At 40.0% G+C, this 23,226-nt stretch overlaps 2 protein-coding genes across 2 annotated transcripts in view; one reads left to right on the forward strand and one right to left on the reverse strand.

The window, feature by feature from the left end:
- Nucleotides 1–1,379: 1,379 nt before the first annotated feature.
- Nucleotides 1,380–15,726, reverse strand: LOC144630381 (2-oxoglutarate and iron-dependent oxygenase JMJD4-like). The gene is made up of 10 exons (XM_078488746.1): nt 15,463–15,726; nt 13,507–13,617; nt 12,617–12,665; nt 11,612–11,743; nt 10,927–10,953; nt 10,493–10,705; nt 10,114–10,141; nt 9,425–9,511; nt 9,009–9,065; nt 1,380–1,932 (listed from the first exon to the last, which is right to left on the reverse strand). The coding sequence occupies exons 1-10, from the start codon at nt 15,632–15,634 to the stop codon at nt 1,534–1,536; spliced, it is 1,275 nt and encodes a 424-aa protein (XP_078344872.1). The 5' UTR covers nt 15,635–15,726; the 3' UTR covers nt 1,380–1,533.
- Nucleotides 15,727–15,842: 116 nt separating this feature from the next.
- LOC144630432 (uncharacterized) overlaps nt 15,843–23,226 on the forward strand; it is a 48,471-nt gene continuing 41,087 nt past the window's right edge. The window contains exons 1-4 of the mRNA XM_078488803.1: nt 15,843–15,939; nt 16,019–16,093; nt 22,357–22,484; nt 23,145–23,221. Coding sequence (XP_078344929.1) covers nt 15,856–15,939; nt 16,019–16,093; nt 22,357–22,484; nt 23,145–23,221 — 364 coding nt within the window. The 5' untranslated portion in view covers nt 15,843–15,855. The remainder of the gene's footprint in view (nt 15,940–16,018; nt 16,094–22,356; nt 22,485–23,144; nt 23,222–23,226) is intronic.

Below are 23,226 nucleotides of genomic sequence, written 5' to 3' on the forward strand. Positions count from 1 at the left end.
GAAGGCTAATTGGCCTTTTTGGAAAAATAGTAACAGTCTTTTACTGAAAACATCACGGCCACATAACAAACTCTGGTTTTCACCCCTCCTACAGAAGAACTAACATTTTTTGACCCAGTTATAGCCTGCGAGCAAGCGAGCCCGCGATTAAAATCCCTCGGCGTGCCCGCTTCGCCCACGCACTCGCGCCTACGGCACTCGCGGGATCGCGCCTTCGGCGCTCGAGCAGTTCAATATTCACGTTGCACCCGAAAAGAGAGCCTGCCCGCAGGCTAACCCAGTTAAGGCTGATGTCGCTTCCTCTCTAAATACCGTATTTTCTCAATTGAACGCCCCCGGCGTTAATTTCAAACTTGGCCTGATGGAGCCGGCGTTTATTCGAATCCTGCAGTTTATTCGAGCCCGATGTTTATAACCAAGGGTTTTCATTCTTAAGTTTTTACAGCCATATATTTTGCCACTTTTCCTCAAGCATTCTACACCTCGAATAAATGCTTGAAGGGCCTTTTTACAACTTCACCTTTTGGAGACCCGGCGTTTATTCGGGGCCCGGCGTTTAATCGAGAAAATACGGTATTGTTATTTTTTTATCATTTATTGTGGCAAATTCATTTAACTCAATGAACAGTTGATCAGGCCTTAATTCTAACGTAACAAACAAACACAGAACAAACACAGCGTAATAAGCGCGCGCGAGCGCGCGCACATAAACAAAATGGCGGCTTTTTTCTATGTGGCTTAGTCCGCGAGAGAAGTAAATTGTCACTTTCTCGTAAACGAGTCTGGTGACCTATCAATTTTTTCTCATATTTTGGGTGTAGCGATCAAATTCTTTCTGTAAAATGAAAACAGATCAATTCTTGTGTTTGAAAAATAAATTATCGCTAAAAACTTGTACTTTGCTAGTACTCGCAAAGCAATTTTAAAGGAATTATATGGAATATACAAGGTCTTCCTGCTCCTAAACGAATCTGGTGACCCCCTTTTTTATTTCAAAATTTAAGTTCCCTTAAAGTAAAAAACCAGTAGGCGAAGTTTGGTTAAAAAATTGTGTTCAGTTCTATTTCAGGGCAATGACCTTAAATAACTTAAGAAGTGCGTAGACTGTGAGCACTCTCTTTCTTTTCCAAGCATGCAACGCGGAAACGCGAATGCGAGCGGGAAGCGCCTCGCCTCGTGTTTAATAAAAACTGTTTAATAAAAGCTGTTGAGGTCGCGCGTAGTAGCATTACAAGAACAAAACCTGACTGAATGAATGCGTAACCAAGTCCCTTGATGTGAATTAACTCTGCTATCATAAGGTTTGAGATTTTGCTATGGTTTTTCGGGATGAGCCCCAAGATGGATTTTGATATTTTATAATTTTGGTCTTGACATCATGTTGTAAATAAACTTTTTATTCAACAGTCCTGAATCACAATCAAGAACGGCCTCGGTTTGAAGAGCACCTGTCTACAAGAAATACGATCGACCAAGTCTTTGGACACCCCCCTTTGGAGAACACTGTAACCAATTCATAATGTTTTAAAATGACTACTTTCTTGTCCTTTCATTCTCCGGCGTCGTGTGGATTTCCTGAAGTAGATTATTAACTCGGATTTGAAGATCTTTGTTTTGCAACTCGTTAAACGGATGTTCGTCTTTAAGACTAATAAGACATTCTTGAACTTTTTCAAGATCATATCTGCAGTAGTCTATTAATGACTTGTGTTCTTGTCCTTCCAGTATATTAATCGTACTGCTCCAGTCTTGAAACACAGAACTTTTAAATTCTGTCCTTGTCAGAGATGTTTTATTGTTAGAATTTGTTTCCTCGCTAGCTGTATCCATAACCGGCTTTCCAGTGATGGTCAATATCCTTTGTTTCGCTATAACATTTAGAAACTCCAGGAATTCTTCATAGTTTATTCCACAACTTGCTCTTAAAATCACCTGTCACGAGAAAAGATGATTACAACATAAGATGAGTGAAAAGAGCTAACTTTTCCAAACCCAAAAGTAACACTTTAACGCTGACTTTTTAGAAGTCGCGGGGACTGGTCAAGAGAATGAAAAACTCTGATTAGAAGCTAATCGTCCATAGATTGTTCATTCTCTCTATCTTTCAACGCAAAAAAAACGCAAGAGACGCGCATCCGTTTTGAGATGGCGCCCAGGTTTCTCCCGATTCGTTTTTCGCGTTCACCGATCGAAGAAAAAACACGCAACAGTTCCATTCCCAGCGAAATCGTACAGAATATTACCTGATACTTAGTCGACGAGGCCGTAGGCCGGCTGTGTTTGTTCAGTGTTTGTTTGTTACGTAAGTGATCCGCGCGCTGTGTTTGTTCAGTGTTTGTTATGTTACCAAATTTATTTACGCCGAATTCGCCGAATTCAAAAACAACAAACACATTTTCGAAGATTATGGACCAGATAGCCTCAAAGTTATGCTAACATCGCTTGAAAGACACTGTACTTAGAGAACAGAACTTATAGGCTTTCTGTTGTACAAGACAGAGAATTGTTTCGTCCAAGGAAGTGTTGAAACGAAAAGCAAAACAGCTTCACTTGGCTGTCCGTCGAGTCAAAAGCGCCCAAGCAAAGCTCGACAAGTAGAAGAAAAGAAAATCTCTGGAAGAGGTAAAACCCAGAATAATTTATTCCGACAATTCGTTTGACTGTTAAGTCAGATTTTTCGACTAAAAAACTTTGAGGAACCTGTACGTTGTTTGGGCTTTGACCTTGTTTTGAATGAACGCGTGATGATATTTGCCGAGTTTGAATAAACTGTTTTTGTACGAGATGTGCGTATGTTATTTTCTCGCAATTTTTTTAGGAATATTATTAGTAAGTAATTCACATGATCTTTCTCGTGCAATTTGGGATAAATAACCACTCGTAAATTTTTCAACGACTACAAATTGCACTCGCCCTCAGGCGAGTGCAATTTGTAGTTCAGGTTATGAACCACCCGCTGTGTTTGTTCAGTGTTTGTTTGTTACCTTAGTGAACCGCGCGCTGTGTTTGTTTGTTACCTTAGTGAACCGCGCGCTGTGTTTGTTTGTTACCTTAGTGAACCGCGCGCTGTGTTTGTTCAGTGTTTGTTTGTTACGTTACTAAACCGCGCGCTGTGTTTGTTTGTTACGTTAAAGAAACGCGCGTTGTGTTTGTTCTGTGTTTGTTTGTTACGTTAGCAAACCACGCGCTGTGTTTGTTTGTTACGTAAGTAAACCGCGCGCTGTGTTTGTTCAGTGTTTCTTTGTTACGTTAGTGATCCGCGCGCTGTGTTTGTTCAAGGTTTGTTTGTTACGTTAGTAAACCGCGCGCTGTGTTTGTTCAGTGTTTGTTTGTTACGTTAGTAACCCGTGCGCTGTGTTTGTTCCGAGTTTGTTTATTACGTTAGTGAATAGCGCGCTGTGTTTGTTTGTTACGTTAGTAAACCGCGCGCTGTGTTTGTTTGTTACGTTAGTGAACCGGGCGCAGTGTTTGTTTGTTACGTTAGTAAACCGCGCGCTGTGTTTGTTTGTTACGTCAGGAAATCGCGCGCTGTGTTTGTTTGTTACGTCAGGACACCGCGCGCTGTGTTTGTTCGTTACGTTAGTGAACCGTGCGCTGTGTTTGTTTGTTACTTTAGCGAACCGTGCGCTGTGTTTGTTCTGTGTTTGTTTGTTACGTTAGTGAACCGTGCGCTGTGTTTGTTTGTTACGTTAGTGAACCGTGCGCTGTTTTTGTTCTGTATTTGATGTTACGTTAGTGAACCGCGCGCTGTGTTTGTTTGTTACGTTAGTGAACCGTGCGCTGTGTTTGTTCTGTTTGTTGCGTTAGTGAACCGCGCGCTGTGTTTGTTTGTTACGTAAGTGAACCGCGCGCAGTGTTTGTTCAGTGTTTGTTTGTTACGTTAGTAAATAGCGCACTATGTTTGTTCAGTGTTTGTTTGTTACGTTAGTGAACCGTGCGCTGTTTTTGTTCTGTATTTGATGTTACGTTAGTGAACCGCACGCTGTGTTTGTTTGTTACGTTATTTAACCGTGCGCTGTGTTTGTTCGGTGTTTGCTTGTTACGTTAGTGAACAGCGTTGTGTTTGTTCAATGTTTGTTTGTTACGTTAGTAAAGCGCGCGCTGTGTTTGTTTGTTACGTTAGTGAACCGCGCGCTGTGTTTGTTCAGTGTTTGTTTGTTACGTTAGTGAACCGTGCGCTGTGTTTGTTCAGTGTTTATTTGTCACGTTAGTAAACCGTGCGCTGTGTTTGCTCGGTGTTTGTTTGTTACATTAGTGAACAGCGTTGTGTTTGTTCAGTGTTTGTTTGTTACGTTAGTAAACAGCCCGCTGTGTTTGTTTGTTACGTTAGTAAACCGCGCGCTGTGTTTGTTGTGTCTTTGTTTGTTACGTTAGTGAACCGTGCGCTGTTTGTTCAGTGTTTGTTTGTTACATTAGTGAGCCGCGCGCTGTGTTTGTTCAGTCTTTGTTTGTTACATTAGTGAACCGCGCGCTGTGTTTGTTTGTTACGTTAGTGAATCGCGCACTGTGTTTGTTCTGTCTTTGTTTGTTACATTAGTGAACCGCGCGCTGTGTTTGTTTGTTACGTTAGTGAACCGCGCGCTGTGTTTGTTTGTTACGTTAGTGAACCGCGCGCTGTGTTTGTTTGTTACGTTAGTAAACCGCGCGCTGTGTTTGTTCTGTCTTTGTTTGTTACGTTAGTGAACCGTGCGCTGTGTTTGTTCAGTGTTTGTTTGTTACGTTAGTAAACCGCGCACTGTGTTTGTTCTGTCTTTGTTTGTTACATTAGTGAACCGCCCGCTGTCTTTGTTTGTTACGTTAGTGAACCGTGCGCTGTTTGTTCAGTGTTTGTTTGTTACATTAGTGAGCCGCGCGCTGTGTTTGTTCGGTGTTTGTTTGTTACATTAGTGAACCGCGCACTGTGTTTGTTTGTTACGTTAGTGAATCGCGCACTGTGTTTGTTCTGTCTTTGTTTGTTACATTAGTGAACCGCGCGCTGTGTTTGTTTGTTACGTTAGTGAACCGCGCGCTGTGTTTGTTTGTTACGTTAGTGAACCGTGCGCTGTGTTTGTTCAGTGTTTGTTTGTTACGTTAGTAAACCGCGCACTGTGTTTGTTCTGTCTTTGTTTGTTACATTAGTGAACCGCCCGCTGTGTTTGTTTGTTACGTTAGTAAACCGCGCGCTGTTTTTGTTCTGTGTTTGATGTTATGTTATTCAACCGCGCGCTGTGTTTGTTTGTTACGTTAGTGAACCGTGCGCAGTGTTTGTTCAGTGTTTGTTTGTTACATTAGTAAACCGCGCACTGTGTTTGTTCTGTCTTTGTTTGTTACATTAGTGAACCGCCCGCTGTGTTTGTTTGTTACGTTAGTAAACCGCGCGTTGTTTTTGTTCTGTGTTTAATGTTATGTTAGTGAACCGCGCGCTGTGTTTGTTTGTTACGTTAGTGAACCGTGCGCTGTGTTTGTTCTGTGTTTGTTGCGTTACTGAACCGCGCGCTGTGTTTGTTTGTTACGTAAGTGAACCGCGCGCAGTGTTTGTTCAGTGTTTGTTTGTTACGTTAGTAAAGCGCGCGCTGTGTTTGTTTGTAACGTCAGTAAACAGCGCACTATGTTTGTTCTGTCTTTGTTTGTTACGTTAGTGAACCGCGCGCTGTGTTTGTTCAATGTTTGTTTGTTACGTTAGTGAACCGCGCGCTGTGTTTGTTCAGTTTTTGTTTGTTACGTTAGTGAACCGCGCGCTGTGTTTGTTTGTTACGTTAGTGAACCGCGCGCTGTGTTTGTTCAGTGTTTGTTTGTTACGTTAGTGAACCGCGCTCTGTGTTAGTGAACCGCGCGCTGTGTTTGTTCAGTGTGTGTTTGTTACGTTAGTGAACCGCGCGCTGTGTTTGTTCTGTGTTTGTTTGTTACGTTAGTGAACCGTGCGCTGTGTTTGTTCAGTGTTTGTTTGTTACGTTAGTGAACCGTGCGCTGTGTTTGTTCAGTGTTTGTTTGTTACGTTAGTGAACCGCGCGCTGTGTTTGTTCAGTGTTTGTTTGTTACGTTAGTGATCCGGGAACTGTGTTTGGTCAGTGTTTGTTTATTACGTTAGTGAATCGCGCGCTGTGTTTGTTCAGTGTTTGTTTGTTACGTAAGTGAACCGCCCGCTGTGTTTGTTTGTTACGTCAGGAAACCGCGCGCTGTGTTTGTTCGTTACGTTAGTAAACCGCGCGCTGTGTTTGTTTGTTACGTCAGGAAACCGCGCGCTGCGTTTTGTTCTTTACGTTAGTAAACCGGGCGCTGTGTTTGTTTGTTACGTTAGTAAACCGCGAGCTGTGTTTGTTTGTTACGTTAGTGAACCGCGCGCTGTGTTTGTTTGTTACGTTAGTGAACCGCGCGCTGTGTTTGTTCAGTGTTTGTTTGTTACGTTAGTGAACCGCGCTCTGCGTTTATTCAGTGTTTGTTTGTTACGTTAGTGAACCGCGCGCTGTGTTTGTTCAGTGTGTGTTTGTTACGTTAGTGAACCGCGCGCTGTGTTTGTTCTGTGTTTGTTTGTTACGTTAGTGAACCGCGCGCTGTGTTTGTTCAGTGTTTGTTTGTTACGTTAGTGAACCGCCCGCTGTGTTTGTTTGTTACGTCAGGAAACCGCGCGCTGTGTTTGTTCGTTACGTTAATAAACCGCGCGCTGTGTTTGTTTGTTACGTCAGGAAACCGCGCGCTGTGTTTTGTTCTTTACGTTAGTAAACCGGGCGCTGTGTTTGTTTGTTACGTTAGTAAACCGCGAGCTGTGTTTGTTTGTTACGTTAGTGAACCGCGCGCTGTGTTTCTTTGTTACGTCAGGAAACCGCGCGCTGTGTTTGTTTGTTACGTCAGGACACCGCGCGCTGTGTTTGTTCGTTACGTTAGTGAACCGTGCGCTGTGTTTGTTTGTTACTTTAGTGAACCGTGCGCTGTGTTTGTTCTGTCTTTGTTTGTTACGTTAGTGAACCGTGCGCTGTGTTTGTTCAGTGTTTGTTTGTTACGTTAGTAAACCGCGCACTGTGTTTGTTCTGTCTTTGTTTGTTACATTAGTGAACCGCCCGCTGTATTTGTTTGTTACGTTAGTAAACCGCGCGCTGTTTTTGTTCTGTGTTTGATGTTATGTTAGTGAACCGCGCGCTGTGTTTGTTTGTTAAGTTAGTGAACCGTGCGCTGTGTTTGTTGCGTTAGTGAACCGTCCGCTGTGTTTGTTTGTTACGTTAGTGAACCGTGCGCAGTGTTTGTTCAGTGTTTGTTTGTTACGTTAGTAAACCGCGCACTGTGTTTGTTCTGTCTTTGTTTGTTACATTAGTGAACCGCCCGCTGTGTTTGTTTGTTACGTTAGTGAACCGTGCGCAGTGTTTGTTCAGTGTTTGTTTGTTACGTTAGTAAACCGCGCACTGTGTTTGTTCTGTCTTTGTTTGTTACATTAGTGAACCGCGCGCTGTGTTTGTTTGTTACGTTAGTGAACCGTGCGCAGTGTTTGTTTGTTACGTTAGTGAACCGGGCGCTGTGTTTGTTTGTTACGTTAGTAAACCGCGCGCTGTGTTTGTTCTGTCTTTGTTTGTTACGTTAGTGAACCGTGCGCTGTGTTTGTTCAGTGTTTGTTTGTTACGTTAGTAAACCACGCACTGTGTTTGTTCTGTCTTTGTTTGTTACATTAGTGAACCGCCCGCTGTGTTTGTTTGTTACGTTAGTAAACCGCGCGCTGTTTTTTTTCTGTGTTTGATGTTATGTTAGTGAACCGCGCGCTGTGTTTGTTTGTTACGTTAGTAAACCGTGCGCTGTGTTTGTTCTGTGTTTGTTGCGTTAGTGAACCGTGCGCTGTGTTTGTTCGGTGTTTGTTTGTTACGTTAGTGAACAGCGTTGTGTTTGTTCAGTGTTTGTTTGTTACGTTAGTAAAGCGCGCGCTGTGTTTGTTTGTTACGTTAGTGAACCGCGCGCTGTGTTTGTTTGTTACGTTAGTGAACCGCGGGCTGTGTTTGTTTGTTACGTAAGTAAACCGCGCGCTGTGTTTGTTGTCTTTGTTTGTTACGTTAGTGAACCGCGCGCTGTGTTTGTTCAGTGTTTGTTTGTTACGTTAGTGAACCGTGCGCTGTGTTTGTTCAGTGTTTGTTTGTTACGTTAGTGAACCGTGCGCTGTGTTTGTTCAGTGTTTGTTTGTTACGTTAGTGAACCGTGCGCTGTGTTTGTTCAGTGTTTGTTTGTTACGTTAGTGAACCGTGCGCTGTGTTTGTTCAGTGTTTGTTTGTTACGTTAGTGAACCGTGCGCTATGTTTGTTCAGTGTTTGTTTGTTACGTTTGTAAACTGCGCGCTGTGTTTGTTCGGGGTTTGTTTGTTACGTTAGTGAACCGCGCGCTGTGTTTGTTCAGTGTTTGTTTGTTACGTTAGTGAACCGTGCGCCGTGTTTGTTCTGTGTTTGTTTGTTATGTTAGTAAACTGCGCGCTGTGTTTGTTCAGTGTTTGTTTGTTACGTTAGTGAACCGCGCGCTGTGTTTGTTCAGTGTTTGTTTGTTACGTTAGTGAATCGCGCGCTGTATTTGTTTGTTACGTTAGTGAACCGTGCGCTGTGTTTGTTCTGTGTTTGTTTGTTATGTTAGTAAACCGCGCGCTGTGTTTGTTCAGTGTTTGTTTGTTACGTTAGTGAACCGCGCGCTGTGTTTGTTCAGTGTTTGTTTGTTACGTTAGTGAACCACGCGCTGTGTTTGTTCAGTGTTTGTTTGTTACGTTTGTAAACTGCGCGCTGTGTTTGTTCGGGGTTTGTTTGTTATGTTAGTAAACCGTGCGCTGTGTTTGCTCGGTGTTTGTTTGTTACGTTAGTGAACAGCGTTGTGTTTGTTCAGTGTTTGTTTGTTACGTTAGTGAACCGTGCGCTGTGTTTATTCAGTGTTTGTATGTTACGTTATTGAACTACGCGATGTGTTTGTTTAGTCCCTAGATTTCTTTTAGATAGTTTTACTCTGTTCTAAAAAAATGTTAGTTATTGTATGTATAGTTTAACATTGTATTGTTATATTGATGGCTCCAAATATACCTGACACTGCTCATTCCAGTTATCCATGTCCCTGCAATCTTCTATACTCTGTTGTACCTACAATACAGGCAAAGCATTAATTGTTATAATGAGCATCTCACTAGCACTGCTAGTTGGAGAGTAGCACAACACTCTGGCAACAGATATGAAAAGAACAAAGAATATGGTCAGTCGCACGCTCTCAAAAACCCTTAACCAGAGTAACAGTTCATCGGCAAGAGCTGCGGCCATGTCTGTAAATCTGAAGTTGGACAGTTTAGTTGCAGTAAACATTTCAGGCAACCTAAAGTGCGCGTATCAATGGACCTTGTCCAACGGATGCCTTCTGGTGCTTGTGATGACCATTTTCTTGAGATTGACTTTTAGTTCAGTTACTCTGAACTACAAAGCTACAAGTCCAGCATCATCTAACTTACCTTGGCATGTTCACTCTGTAAGTGTTCCCACATTTTAAAAATACCACAAGCATTGGTCCAGTTGTGATTAATAGAAACGGTGTCCTCCTTAAAATGAATTAAAAAGTGTTATTTTTATAATTCTATCAAAATGAAGTTCATTTTGTATGTCTTATAGTACTACAGGTGAACTGCAGTCAGCTGACACCTTGGGGAACTGAAAAACATCACCGAGGCACCAACCTCAATCAATCAATCAATCAATCAATCAATCAATCAATCAGTCAGTCAGTCAGTCAGTGGCTCAAGACCTATATTACCTGGTATATCATACTAGCTTTTTCTTCAATTTACAAGTGTTCATGTGTACAGTGCAGCATGGCACAAATATTGGAGACAAGTCACAATAGCTGTGGATTCAACACTTGTCATACATATAGGATATGAATGTGAAAGGGATGATCAGAAGTTATTTTTGTATAAGTGGATTTGTCATCTAGCAAACTTATCCTAACTTTTACTTTTTCAAGCCTAGTTTACATGAGCTATTACAAAAATCTTCTTGGGGATCAGTTCCTTCCTTCTTATAAAGTTTAATATTTATGCTTGACTTTGTGTTGATATCTTAAGAAGAAATTAGATTCTGTTCAATGCTAGGATAAATAAAACACCTTTAGAGCAATAACAGTATTTGTCACCATCAAACTTACCAAGTTTATAACTTGATGATGCCAACCACTGAAATCATAAATAATTAATTATTAGCTCATACTATACTTGGATATAATATACAATTTTATTGAAAAATTGATAAAATATTGATGGCAATAGGTATAGCTGTAATCCATTTCAAATAAAAATTATACAAAACATGTACCCACCATCCCACCCTTACAAAAATCAACATTTGCTTCCAGGCTTATTTAAGTTTTCTTTTCTTTAAACAAAGAATGTGGGGAAAGAGGGCTATGAGAACAAGGGTTATTGGTTGAGAACTTTGCCACACACACTTTGAAGTTTTCCAATCATCTTGTTGGTATAGTGTATAAACTCAGATCTAATACAATGAATTGTCGAGCACTGCAATACCTTGGCACAAAGATAACTTCTCCTTCTTTCTGAATAACTGTGATTGGTTTTGAAGCTTTTTCAAAGTCTGGAAATTGGCACCTGTCACTCACATCATCTGATGTGACGTCATATGCCAGGTTACCTAGCCTGTCAGTGAGGTATTTTTCTTGTCCTGGTGGATAAATCAGCCATTTCTTGCATCCACAAATGTTTGCAGACCAACTGTAAGACCTTCAAGAAAGAAACATTTGATTACTAACAAGGAGTTATTTCCTAGTCCTTTTGAGAAGTTCTACCTAATAATACCTTTCTGGAATGCAACGATTAATTCAAGCATAAAATAATAATTATTATACCACACTTGAACAGTAATAGAGTTGGTTAAAACAATACTAAACAACAAAAATTACAACAGTTCAAGAAAGTTCTAAACAAACCATTAATAAGTATACCTGAAAACATCTGCATGAAAGGGGGTCCTGCAAAACAAAATAAAAAACTTTTTTAATGCTTAACCCTTTTCCGACCGTGCTTTTTTGGACCTTCTGGGACCCAGGGGGAGGGGCTTTAAATGTCCCCCCCCCACCTATGTAACTTCCAGAATATTTAAGCAATCACAATGAAACTTATAGGATGTATAGTTTGTCAGAACATCTATCTTTTGGTATACCTCATGTGGGATGATGACATCACATCACATGACAATTACATCATGATGTCAAAACAGCCACTATCTTGGATCTGCCATCTTGGATTTCAAAATTTTTCCAAAACGCCAGAAAACCACCCAAAATTACTGAAAAGTACTCAAAATCAAAACTGTAAAAAGGTGAAAATAATTACATTAAAGTTAATTTTCATTAATAGAAAACATAAAAATTACAAATTTGGGAAAACATTCCTGTCAAAATGCCATTGCCATGGTGATGTCAAGTTCTGACAACCAACCTATCCTACCAAATTGTTCCCAGATAAATTTTAGATAAACTCGCAAAGTTTGGCAGCGTTTGGTTGAATCTTGAAAAAGTTATAAGTATTCAAAGTCAGCACGGACCTCAAAAGAATCCCCCCCTCCCTGGTCTGAATAGGGTTAATTAAGTGAGATAATGGCAGACAGCTACAAAGTTGTGTCCTTACCAACTTCCCTTAGGACCCATGTAGACAAACCGGTAATCATCAGTCACATCACTACGCTGGTCCCAGAACTCATTCAACCAATCAGATTTAAAATAGACTGGTGTTTCATATGCCTTGTATGCTGGAAACGCTCTGAGGAATAAAACAAGATACTTGTCAAAAAATTGAATTCAATATAAATTAGGACTGTAAACTCTTGAACTTTTGCTTAAAATATTGGACAGGTATGACAATGGCTGTGCTCGTTCCTGCATACTAACTGTTCAAAGAGCACCCAGTGTACCAGATGTGCTCAAACACAAGAGGGGAGGGGAGGGGGAGGGGAGGGGGGAGGGGAAGGAGGAGGCAAAGTGAAGAAGGGCTCCATCTTGCAAAAAAGGAAAGCTGAGAAAAGGTGTTCCCTTTCTTGCTCCAATAAGAAGAGGAGTAAATATTTGGTCTTTCCGGAGGCACGAGGGGTGAGGGACCCAGCCCCTCCTCTAATCAACAACCACTGCCATAAGTTAAACCTCTTTTAACTCAACATGACATTAGTTGAAGTAGAATACCGTGTAATATCGTTATTTACATGTAGCTTGCGACAAGATTTTAAATTAAATTTAGGGAAGCATGTAAACAAGTAAATTGTAACTAAGTATTTTTATATCTAATTTATGTATGTACATTTTGTTTTTATTTTGTATCCATTTTTTATATTTGATGTGATGTCTTAAACGATGTTATCAACTTAATAAATGTAAATACCGGTAAGTAAAATGTTTTTGAAACGTTCTCTGGTTAAAAATTTGTTAAAATATAAGCTTTCGGCTGCCAAACTGCAGCCTTAAACGAATGATAAAAATGACGCGAATGAATAAATGTAGATGTGAAGATGCACATAAAATTAATATTTGGAGTGCACCCTTACAATTCATGCAACATTCCTGACTTCTTGTCTCATGTATCTACACTGTTATCAAAAAACAACACAAGGATAAACATAAACCATCCAAAATACTGACTTACTTACAAAAGTGCCAATCCTTGAGGTAAAGTATCTGCATATCTTTGACACCTAGTAAATAGATCAGTTTTTTCTTTTAAAAAAGTTTCAGTTTACTTATAAATAAATTTAAATATACATTTGTGAGCTGTAAGCAATAGCCCTTATGCATGTTTACATCAGACTGGCAAAGTGACTAAGTCGGGGTCGTGAAAATTACATTTACCCAAAAGTGACTAAGATGGGGTCTATAATTGGCCATAGAATATGACTATAATGGGGTCGGGGTTCTGAGAGGTCAGCGGCACATACCCAACAAAAATTGACCCAAGTACCCCCCCCCCCCCCGGGATTGGAGTATATCAAGTAGTAAAGAAAAAAATGCTAACCTCGAGGCCTACTGGAAAGGGTAAAAAGGTCTGCGTCAAGCCAAGTGGCCTATACCACCGGAGCTTATCCCGGTTTCTGAAGCAAGTGACTAGGAGTATTTCTACTCCCCCCGCATGGGATGCTTGTACATGGCAGGGTTACCCCCCCCAGCATAAATTTGCTGGTACCCATTAATACACCTGGGTGGAGAGAGGCACTGTGAGAGTATTTAGTGTCTTGCCCAAGAACACAACACAATGATCCCAGCCAGGATGGCTTGATACGAAGTCCAGCGCACTAATCATTAGGCCACCATATCTCCCACTGGAAAGGGTAAGTACATGAACAGGGTTTTCATTAAGAATTGTAATAGCAGGAGAGTAGTGTAAAGTAACCGGAGAATGATTCTTAAAGGTTCCGCATATTAATAAGAAAATAGGTAGAGACCTTTGAAACTTAGCCGGAGAATTCTACGTACAAGAAGGAGAATTCTCCGATCTCCGGTGCCTAATGAACACCCTGCATGTAAGTAGATCAGATTTACCTTGACATCTGTTCTTCCAATAATCACAAAACTCTTTGACTGACATGTCTTTCTTGACTTGACTGCCATATTTTGTTTGACAGCAGTTAGCAACAGGTGCTATAGCATGACCTGTTTTGAACACAAGATATCAATAGTGATTAATATCTAATTTAGTATCAAGAAAAGTGGCTCAACTTTGATAACAATAGGCTTTGTTTTACGACCTGAAAATGACCCTATACGGCCATTTTTGAACGATGGCGGTAACAGCTTCTAAATACACGCGGGAGTTTTAAAAAGTTTTAATTACCATACGAGCGGGAGATTTGAACGATCGGGAAGACCGAAGATTTAACAAATTTTACCCAGGGGGTGACTGGTAGGGCAAATGTTGTAATCAAAAGTAAAAGCTACCATGTGGTTCCCATTCACAAGTAGTGCGATTTCATTTTCAAAGCTTTAGTTCACATCTTCGCAACAAACAAAAAGTTAAGCGGTATTTCATGTTCAAAGCTTTTGTTCGCGTCTTAGCAACAAATAAAGAGTTATGCGGTATTTCATGTTCAATGCTTTAGTTCGCATCTTCCCAAAATATAAAAAGTTAAGCGGGTTTTTATGTTCAAAGCGTCGGTTCGCGTCTTCGCAACAAACAAAAAATTAAGCAGTATTTCATTTCAAAGCTTTAGTTCGCGTCTTAGCAACAAATAAAAAGTTAAGCGGTATGTCATGTTCAAAGCTTCAGTTTGCGTCTTCGCAACAAAAATGATTTAATTCTCGACTTCTTAATCAAACCGATGGGTAACTGACCATCAAATTCTTCCTTGGGGTGCAGTGGCGAAACTTGACCTGAGAAGTACAAATTTACGCTACCCACTACCCCAGTGCAGCTAATTTGTTTTGACCGACAATTTTCCAATTAGTCACAAGCTTTTCCGGTTAGCTTCGGCCAAAGTCCCTCAGCACAACCAAGAACAAAAGGACTATTGTTTAGCGCTTAATGGGAAAAGTTGAGCCACAACGATAGACCATTTCTTGATACGTTTGCCCTTACAATTATTTTGGTGTCAAGTTCATTGACAGAAGGCAATGTTTAGTGGAGTGGTGTCCAGCCCCTGGCTCGGCCTCGCTCTCACCCACAGGTGAGTGCGTATCTGGTACAATCGTTGCCATGTTCGCTTATTCATGCACAGTTTGCTAGTTGCACTGGTTTCCAAATTTTTGCCTTTCCCTCCCTCTCTCCTCTTCTCCTTCCCTTTTCCTGTAGTGGAGCGTCTTTTATGCACCACTGACCCTTCAGTGTGACTTGGTGCAAAGGGCTTCACTATTGTGTCGATTTCCATAGCAACCACCCAAGCACCAACTCCTCCATCTGTTGGGCCCCTAGTTCACCACAGAGGTCCAGATCTCTAACTAGTGCCTAGTCCCTTTTCATCTCCAGCCACTCCTCTTCATTATCGCATGGCACTAACATTAACTTTCAATTAATGTAGGTGTACCCCCGGGGGGGAATCCCATATGAGAGTGACGGGGATGCTCGTCGTCTCGCTTAGGGGTATAAATTTCGGACTTTGGGTCTCGCTTAGGGTGTTCTGGGGAAAATGCAAGAAAATGACAATATTTTTAGCCGTCAGGGTCTCGTTTAGGGTTACACACGAAGAAATATACCAATATAAGTTTTTTTCTCAGTCTTTTGGTATCTTTTAGGGGTCTAAAATAGCTTGAGCCACGCCCAGATTGGTCTCTTTTAGGGGTTCTTTTCAAAATTTCCGACGAGCATCCCCGTCCCTTTAATATGGGAGTCCCCCCCCGGGGGTGTACCAATCTCGTCCCCCACGTTCTCCTTGGCTCTGGGGTCGAGATTGTGTGCATGCAGGGGTACATGTCACGCAGATTTAGTTGATGCCTGATGATTAACTTTTCTCTGGTCTAATACATAAATATATCTAACAGATTCAAGCTTTAGTTTATATTTACCATATTCGTTTGACAAGAAGTCCAAATTTGGCTTTCCGTCCTTGACCCATTCTTTTCGACTTCTCCAATGTTGGGTGAGCTCGCTGGAAAATATGCACAATTGATTTGGTTCCAAGAAATCCCTGAAAAACTCTTCGTACTTTATAGCACCCACACGTTCTAGATCATCCATGAAACAGTTTCTACATTTTGTTTATATTTTCGAAGTTCTTCCTTTTGCATTTTCATGCAGAAATCGCAGAATCTCGTATTCTGGAGCTTCGTTCCTCTTGATCAGCGGCTGCAATACTAAACTGTATGCTTATTATGCCAATACGCATAACATTCTCAGGACTTCTGCTGTATTATTTTTCGAATACTGTGGGCTCTTCCTTAGACAATGACGTCACCAAGATGGAGGGATGTCCGCGATCTTTGATGCTAAATGTGGACTTAAAAGAAACTTTTCCTACAGAATTTACCCCTTCACTTAAAACGGTAAAGCAAGATAAACGTATTTTCTTTATTTTTAGCCAATTTTTTAGCCTGACTCCTCTAAATCTGCGCTTATTTTCAGTATATACGAGAGCACTACCACGAAGATGCCGACTCGTACAAGAACGAATGCTCTCAATTGGAACAACTTCGAACGGTAACATTTAGATCATTTAGTTTTTACACACTTTGAGACAGAAATATTTGATTAAGATTTTCTCTCAACATTTGATCCTTGTAGAGTAGATCCATGGCGAGACAAAGCTGTATATTATATACACGCAGTGTTGAGTGTCAAAATATGGTATATAATGACAGTTTCGAGCTCCACGATTTGTCTGTCACTACAGAAAATGAGCTTAAACGCTTCGGTAGATTTCTCCAGTACAAAATTTCATTTGTCTGTCGTTATCTGGTAGTGTAACCAACAAGCTAAGCCCCTTAGAATGCTTTAAGATAAATGATTTATTCTATATATCCAACAGCTGTATAGATCTATATTTGGCACACTTCGCTAAATTTCTGTCATTCAGCTTAATGTAAAGTTATGATTATAAATGAAGTACATAACGCCCATTGTGCATGATTTTGGCAATAATAATATTGATATCTACCTGTATTCTCACTTGAACAAAATATTATTTTTTTATAACTCCTGCGACATGTACATGTACACAATCATATAATTTTGTTTCCTTCTTATATTTCTCGTCAAATATTTGATTAGAATTTTTGTGTTTTGCTGCAGCCGCAATGGCTGCAAGCAAAACACATTGAGAGCTGAAGTTTGTGCCGTAAGGACCGTAAGGTGTAAGGTGTAAGTGCCGTAACAGAGGAGAAATCTGAACTACCGATGTCAATCAAATCCATGAACAAACAAAATCGAAACCAATGAACCGTAGCGCTGATCGCATTCGAAGTTACGGGCCAAAGTATTCGAACGCAAACCACGTTGGACACGTTGGAAAACAGAAAACCGATTTAAAAGTATATCGCATTGGGAAAGAAAACAAACTGTGGCGCGACCACTCCAGTTTTATGAGAAAATTATTCTGCAGTTTTCATCATTTACGAAAAGAGCGAAGACTTGGAACCTCGCCGAAGGTCATAAATATTTTCTCCAAAGGACCGGTTAGTGCACAGTTTGTAAACTTTCGCTTTGAAAATAAACTTACCCTCACCTTGTCTACACTGTCTACAGCATACTAGTACTGTATTAACTCTGAACTTCATATTTTAAAATAAAATGTATGAACGTGTAACTTGTCACGCAAAGACAGCTGGAAAGGAATATACCATGCTGGTAGGCTGCACCGCTAATTGTAGCTGTATTCGAGCTATATAAAAGACAGCTAGAAACGAATTAATACTAGTAACATCACAATGGGAAAGAAACTTATTCAGTGGTTCACACCGTCGAAAACAAAGAAATATTAAAGGAAGTTCTCATTCACCAGATTCACTGCATCAGATGCAACATTCGTCAGTTCGTGTTTAAATGCGTGGCGACCAGTTTGTTTACTAGTTATTAAAAAATAATACGGTCTTCATTTAATAAACAGTTCATCCTTAAATTTCAGCTTTTCTACGACTGACAGGTAGGTACTATAGTATAAGCCCCGCTAAAATAGCTGGAAAGGGAAAGTTTTTTGAAAAATGAATTTTTGACTGCCAGACGCGCTGGTGCCACATGTTTATTTTGTGAAGATTAATTAAACGCCGTGAAAAATAGAATTTGATGTCCAGCGAGCCACTGCATCTTCGGCTACGCAGTCCTCAGTGAATCCTCCAACTTCACAAATTTCTAAAACTTTAAGAAAACGAACTTTCGCAGAATCAAAAATTGGTCCTTATCGATCTTCCGATCTTGTTGTGAAGACACTGAAATTCGACGAGTGTTCATGCGTGAAGGGATGACTGACGAATGATAATAATTATTTGTAAACTTTCGCTTTCAAAATGAACTTTGCGTTACGTTCAACGCCGTCTTTCTGTTGTTGTACGCCGGTGCGCGTGCGATTATTTATAATTTCTGAATTTTGCATATTTAACTCAGGGTGACACAACAAGTTTGTTAAGAGTTAGTTGTTCCAGTGTTTAATTTGGGTGAAAGTGGTTAAAGAACCACTGTCTTGTCACTAATAAATATATCACATTGAGTTCTTATAAGGTCAATAGATTCTGTCTTTTTCGTTGTTGTTAAAACGCTACCATTGTGACAATGATTCCAAATACAACTAACGGTAACCAGTGAGATAACGCCACTAAAAGAATCACATTGAGTTCATTGAGATTTTTTTATAATGTTAAGAGTTACTGTTTTTTATCAAAGAGACAATCATGTCAGACATTACGTTAACTTACTAGCAATTAAATTATGTTTGCTGTCTTTGATTTCAACATAACATAGATCAGTAAAATTATCAGGATTGAATTAACACAAAGTGACTACAATATAGTGCAATTATTCACCTGCACACAAGTGACAGACAATAAAAGACGTTGGATTTCAATCTCGACTCACTTGTCTTTCATCAACATGTTCCCTAAGACTTTGCTCTAGCAGCAAAACACATGGACCCATTGGGGCCCTATTTTTTATCACGTCAAGGAAATACTTTTCTAACAAATATCATAGGTCTGATTTAAACAAAAACTTCATCTGTCTGACGTTTTTTCCTGTTTTTTTTTTTTTACAAAGTTGAAAGTTGTTAGGTTTCACATCGAATTGGATGGTAAAAGGCTAACAATTCTAGATTTGTTTTAGCACTAATAATATACATCAAAAAATTTCTCGAATCTGATTGGCTTAAAGAAATGCAGTTTTTAGGAAATTCAGTGCAGAAAAAAGAAACAAACGCGGCATCTTGATTGGTTAATAAATAAAGGCAGCCACAGGGGGGCAATCAAACGCTTCCACGCGTCTGAATGGCGCAAGTGGCGCCGAGTTTGAATTTGCTCTGATCTGCTTAGGCGAGTGAAAAACAATGGCTGGCGTTTCAAGCAGGTTTTCATTCGCGACCGAAACAACAATTATTGAGGAGCTGAAAAACAGCTCTCAAAACAATAACACTGTCAAAAGCACTGTTTTCTGGTTGTCTGTATGGAAGAAGTGGTGTATGGAGAAAGGAATTGCTGGCGAAATAGAAAGCCACGAGCCAACTGAGCTTAACACTTTGCTCGAGCGATTTTACGCCAAAATCAAGAACAAGCATGGCGAATATTACGAGCCAGACAGCCTTAAGGTCATGATGACAGCGCTGGATAGACACTTGAAGAACAAAGGCTACACGTTTTCCATCATAAGGGACAGACAATTTAGTTCGTCAAAGCAGGTGTTAGAAGGCAAAGCAAAACAACTTCGCTCGGCTGGCTATGGAAAGCGGCCGAACAAAGCTCGCCATGTTTCAGATGAAGAAGAAAATACTCTCTGGCGAAATGGAAAACTTGGTGGTAAAAATCCGGAGTCGTTGATTCAAACAATGTGGTGGCAAGTAACACAACAATTTGGACTCCGTGGAAGACAGGAACACCGCGGAATGAGGCTGGAGGATTTCAGAATCATGAAGGGCGACGATGGCGTTGAATTTGTCGAGTTTGCTGAAGGGCCAACGAAGACCAGACCAGGAGGTTTGAATGCAAAGCCAAGACAGTTTCAGCCCAAAATGTTCCAGACCGGGGGAGAGAAGTGTCCAGTGGCCTTATTCCGACAGTACATAGGCCATAGGCCTGCCAATCTCAGGACGAGTGGTCACAACAGGCGACCTGACGAAGTTTGGTACAAAGTACAAGCCATGGGAGAAAATAAAATCAACTCCATGATGAAAAATATCGTCTCCGGAACCAGCCTCGAGACATCTGAGAAGCGGTTTTCTAATCACAGTGCCTGAAAAACAGTAGTCAGCAAGATGAAGAAGGCGAACCTCGAAAGCCATCGCAAAAGTCATCGGTCACAGAAATATCCAATCTTTAGATGACTATGATGAAGCAGACGAAAACGAACAGCGACAGCTTTCGTGGGCCATCTCAAAAAGGAATACCACACCAGAAACAAAGCCAGGGCCAAGCAGCTCACAGGGTCCTCCTGTGTCAAGTTCAGCAATTCTACAAATGATGAGCTCAAATCTAATGAATTCCTTCACTAACTGCACCGTCACATTCAACCTCAACAGCAAGACATCGCCCACTATTAAACCTTGCAAACGGCGATTGCATTTCCTCGAAAGTGATTCAGATACTGAATAAAACATTTCTTGAATTATTAAGCCGGATTTATTATGGCTTACAAACTTTAAAAACATTGTGGAAACTGTTGTTTTGACTGAACGTGTAATTACATTAACAGAGAGTTTGATTAAATCTGTTTTGCGCGTGTTTCACGCATGAACTTTTCTCGCAATTTTTTCATGAATACATGTATTATTAATAAGTTATCACATGATTTTTCTCATGCAATTTGGGATAAATAAGCACTTGTAAATTTTTCAAAGACTACAAATTGCACTCGCCCTACGGGCTTGTGCAATTTTGTACGCCTTTGAAAAATTTACTCGTGCTTATTTATCCCAAATTGCACTCGAAATCATGTGATTACCTATACTAAGTTAAACAAATTGCAGTTACTTCTTTTGGTTTCAAAAATTGACTAGCAATTGCAACCAAAGGAGGTGACTGAAATTCAGACTTTATAACTGAGTGGCCCATTTATTTTTAGTTATTTATTTTTGTTTAATATCTGCATAAATTTGTCAGCATAACTTATAAATTATGTTACATGTATTCTAGGATACTGTAAATGAAATAATAATGCCCAGGGGTTTATTAGATTTTCAGGGCCCTAGCGGGGGCATTAAATAGATAAGAAACATTTATTAGAGAGAGGCATTTATTTCACTTTGATTTTTTGTAACAACGTCAACAAAACAAAAAAGACACATAGTTTGCTCACAGAGTAAGATAGAAAACAGAGTTTGTGAGTAGGAGAGTAATCTAATCTGTGCTAATACAAAGCCTAGAGATGTCATTCATAGTTCGATATCAATCTCTTTATCGTAATTGGGGTCAACCATGTTGACATCATTGGCCTCTTTGATGTCCGAGTCAAGCAAGAAATTAAATTGCTTGATTTTACATTGTGGAGCGTTCCCTGGTTTTTGAGGCGATTTTTTTTTTTGGGGGGGGGGGTGGCCTCTATTAGACACAGGACGTTAATTATTGGAGGGGGCATCTAATACAAGCTTTATACCTCAGAGGAGGCATTTATTGGATATTAGGCATTTATTTGAGAGTGGGCATTAATAAGATTATTTACGACATACAGTCGACTCCCGATAACTCGAACCCTCCCTAACTCGAACCTCGCGCTAACTCGAACCAAAATCGATTTCCCCTGGATTTTCGTTATACATTTACTGTAATTTTACCCTCGGTAACTCGAACCCTCCATAACTCGAACCTCCCGCTAACTCGAACCAATTTTAGATTCCCTTCAGGTCATTTCTATATAATTTTACCCTCAATAACTCGAACCATGGTTGTCAATACGTGACAAGTCAAAACAAACAGTGTACTGTTGTCCAAAACATTGAATTTATTTTGAAGCAGCCGTGTATTAATTCTTTGTCTTTCCATTACACAAAACATGAACAGTCTACTTTTGGTGTAGGTTGACACCGATTCTTTCAAATCCAATGTTAATTTTTTTTTCTAGGATAATCGATAGTATAATAGTTTAGTTGAGAAGCGTTTGGGCGTATTATGACTACACTGTATTTCTCGAAAAACTAAATCACAAGAACTTGATAGTAGTGTTCTCTTTGAAACCTGCAAAGTTCCCAGTTCCCGTACTTCTCCTGCCGCTTTGCTTTGTTTTGTTTCATGTTAAGTTACGTTCTGATTTATACAGTAATCTCGGGAGTAAAGTATTGTTCCATTTTCACTCGACTTCTCTACAATAAAACTTGGTTAAAATGTACATTGTATGAATCAAATACAGTGCCAGAACACCGTCTTTTACATATTTCCGGTCATTTGTTCTCAACTCTTGATAACTCGAACTCCCGATAACTCGAACCATTTTCAATTTCCCTTGAAGGTTTGAGTTATCGGGATTCGACTGTACTGATTAACTACAGTGTGCTTGTCAAACAACTAGATTATAATTTAAGAAGATGTCAAAGCATGACATAATGTTTGGCTTTCACTTCATGTACTGGACACAGATGATGTAAAATAATAGAAATAAAAGACAGCAAACATTACTGACCAAAATACAATGACTTACAAAGCAATGGTTAAACAACATGTTTTCATTTGTGTTCCTTACCTAAAGTGCTTCCCTAAATTTTCAGCTTACAATATATAGAACTTTTCTAATATGCCGGTGTCACTGGTAAATCCATAATTTTTTCCTACATCCAGGCTTCTCTTCGGCCATCGCATGATCACTCTGGATGCAGCACTCTGCGGCGATACTATGCTCAGCTACAGTTCCTTCAATCAAGGTTTCCACTGGGGGAGGGAGGAGCAGTCAATGTGCAATTCACATGGTATGTACGAATCCTGCACATAATACAAGTCAGTGATATAAAGTACAATCAACTCTCTCTTAACGGATGGACACCTCTTTAAGGCGGACACCTGATGATGGTCCTGTCCCTGTCGTTTTTCAGTCTTTCTACTAAAACTAAACTCTCCATAAGACGGACACCCCCTCTAAGGCGGACAGTTGAAGCCAGTCTGACGGTGTCCGTTTTTTGGGATGGTTGACTTTATTACTTTACAAAAAAAAAAAAAACTAAAACTGGTTTGAAAATTTTAAAACCAAAAATATATTTACATAGCATTGTCATATGCACTGCAACTGGGATATTTTATTTATTTATTTTGGGTCATGGTTACCAGGTAACAAATACTGGCATGCCTTGAGAAAAAAAAATGAATCTGGCTGAAAAATATATTCAACGAAGAAAGAGGGGACGCTAGCTGCATGAAAAGATGACCGCTTCAACAACCGCTTCAACAACCACTAGAAGATAACGCAAACACGCTACAAAAACAAAGCTGCAAAGTACCATGTGAGCCTGCACTTTAACAGGTGACCGCTGGCCAAAAGTGCCCGCTAGCATGTGGCGGTTAACTTTGTTAAATGTCATTTAACAAAATTTAATTTATACATACAATTTGGATTTTGTTTCTTGTTCTTAAAGGACTGATCTCTATTCTGAAGAACCAATATTGTTATGTGATATAAAATTTGAACAAGCAGCAATCCTTCATAATTTAGGTGAG

This window comes from Oculina patagonica, chromosome 11, assembly GCF_052425735.1.
Source record: "Oculina patagonica isolate OP01 chromosome 11, crgOcupat, whole genome shotgun sequence".
Taxonomy (NCBI): domain Eukaryota; kingdom Metazoa; phylum Cnidaria; class Anthozoa; order Scleractinia; family Oculinidae; genus Oculina; species Oculina patagonica.

Excerpts from the sequence above, each read along its gene's own strand:
- LOC144630381 (XM_078488746.1), bottom strand. The coding sequence starts at position 15,634 with ATGGATGATCTAGAACGTGTGGGTGCTATAAAGTACGAAGAGTTTTTC. Across the intron at positions 10,142-10,492 it reads GAAGTTATCTTTGTGCCAAG|TGGTTGGCATCATCAAGTTA; the intron begins GTATTGCAGTGC and ends TTATGATTTCAG. Across the intron at positions 9,512-10,113 it reads ATCATCAAGTTATAAACTTG|GAGGACACCGTTTCTATTAA; the intron begins GTAAGTTTGATG and ends ATTCATTTTAAG.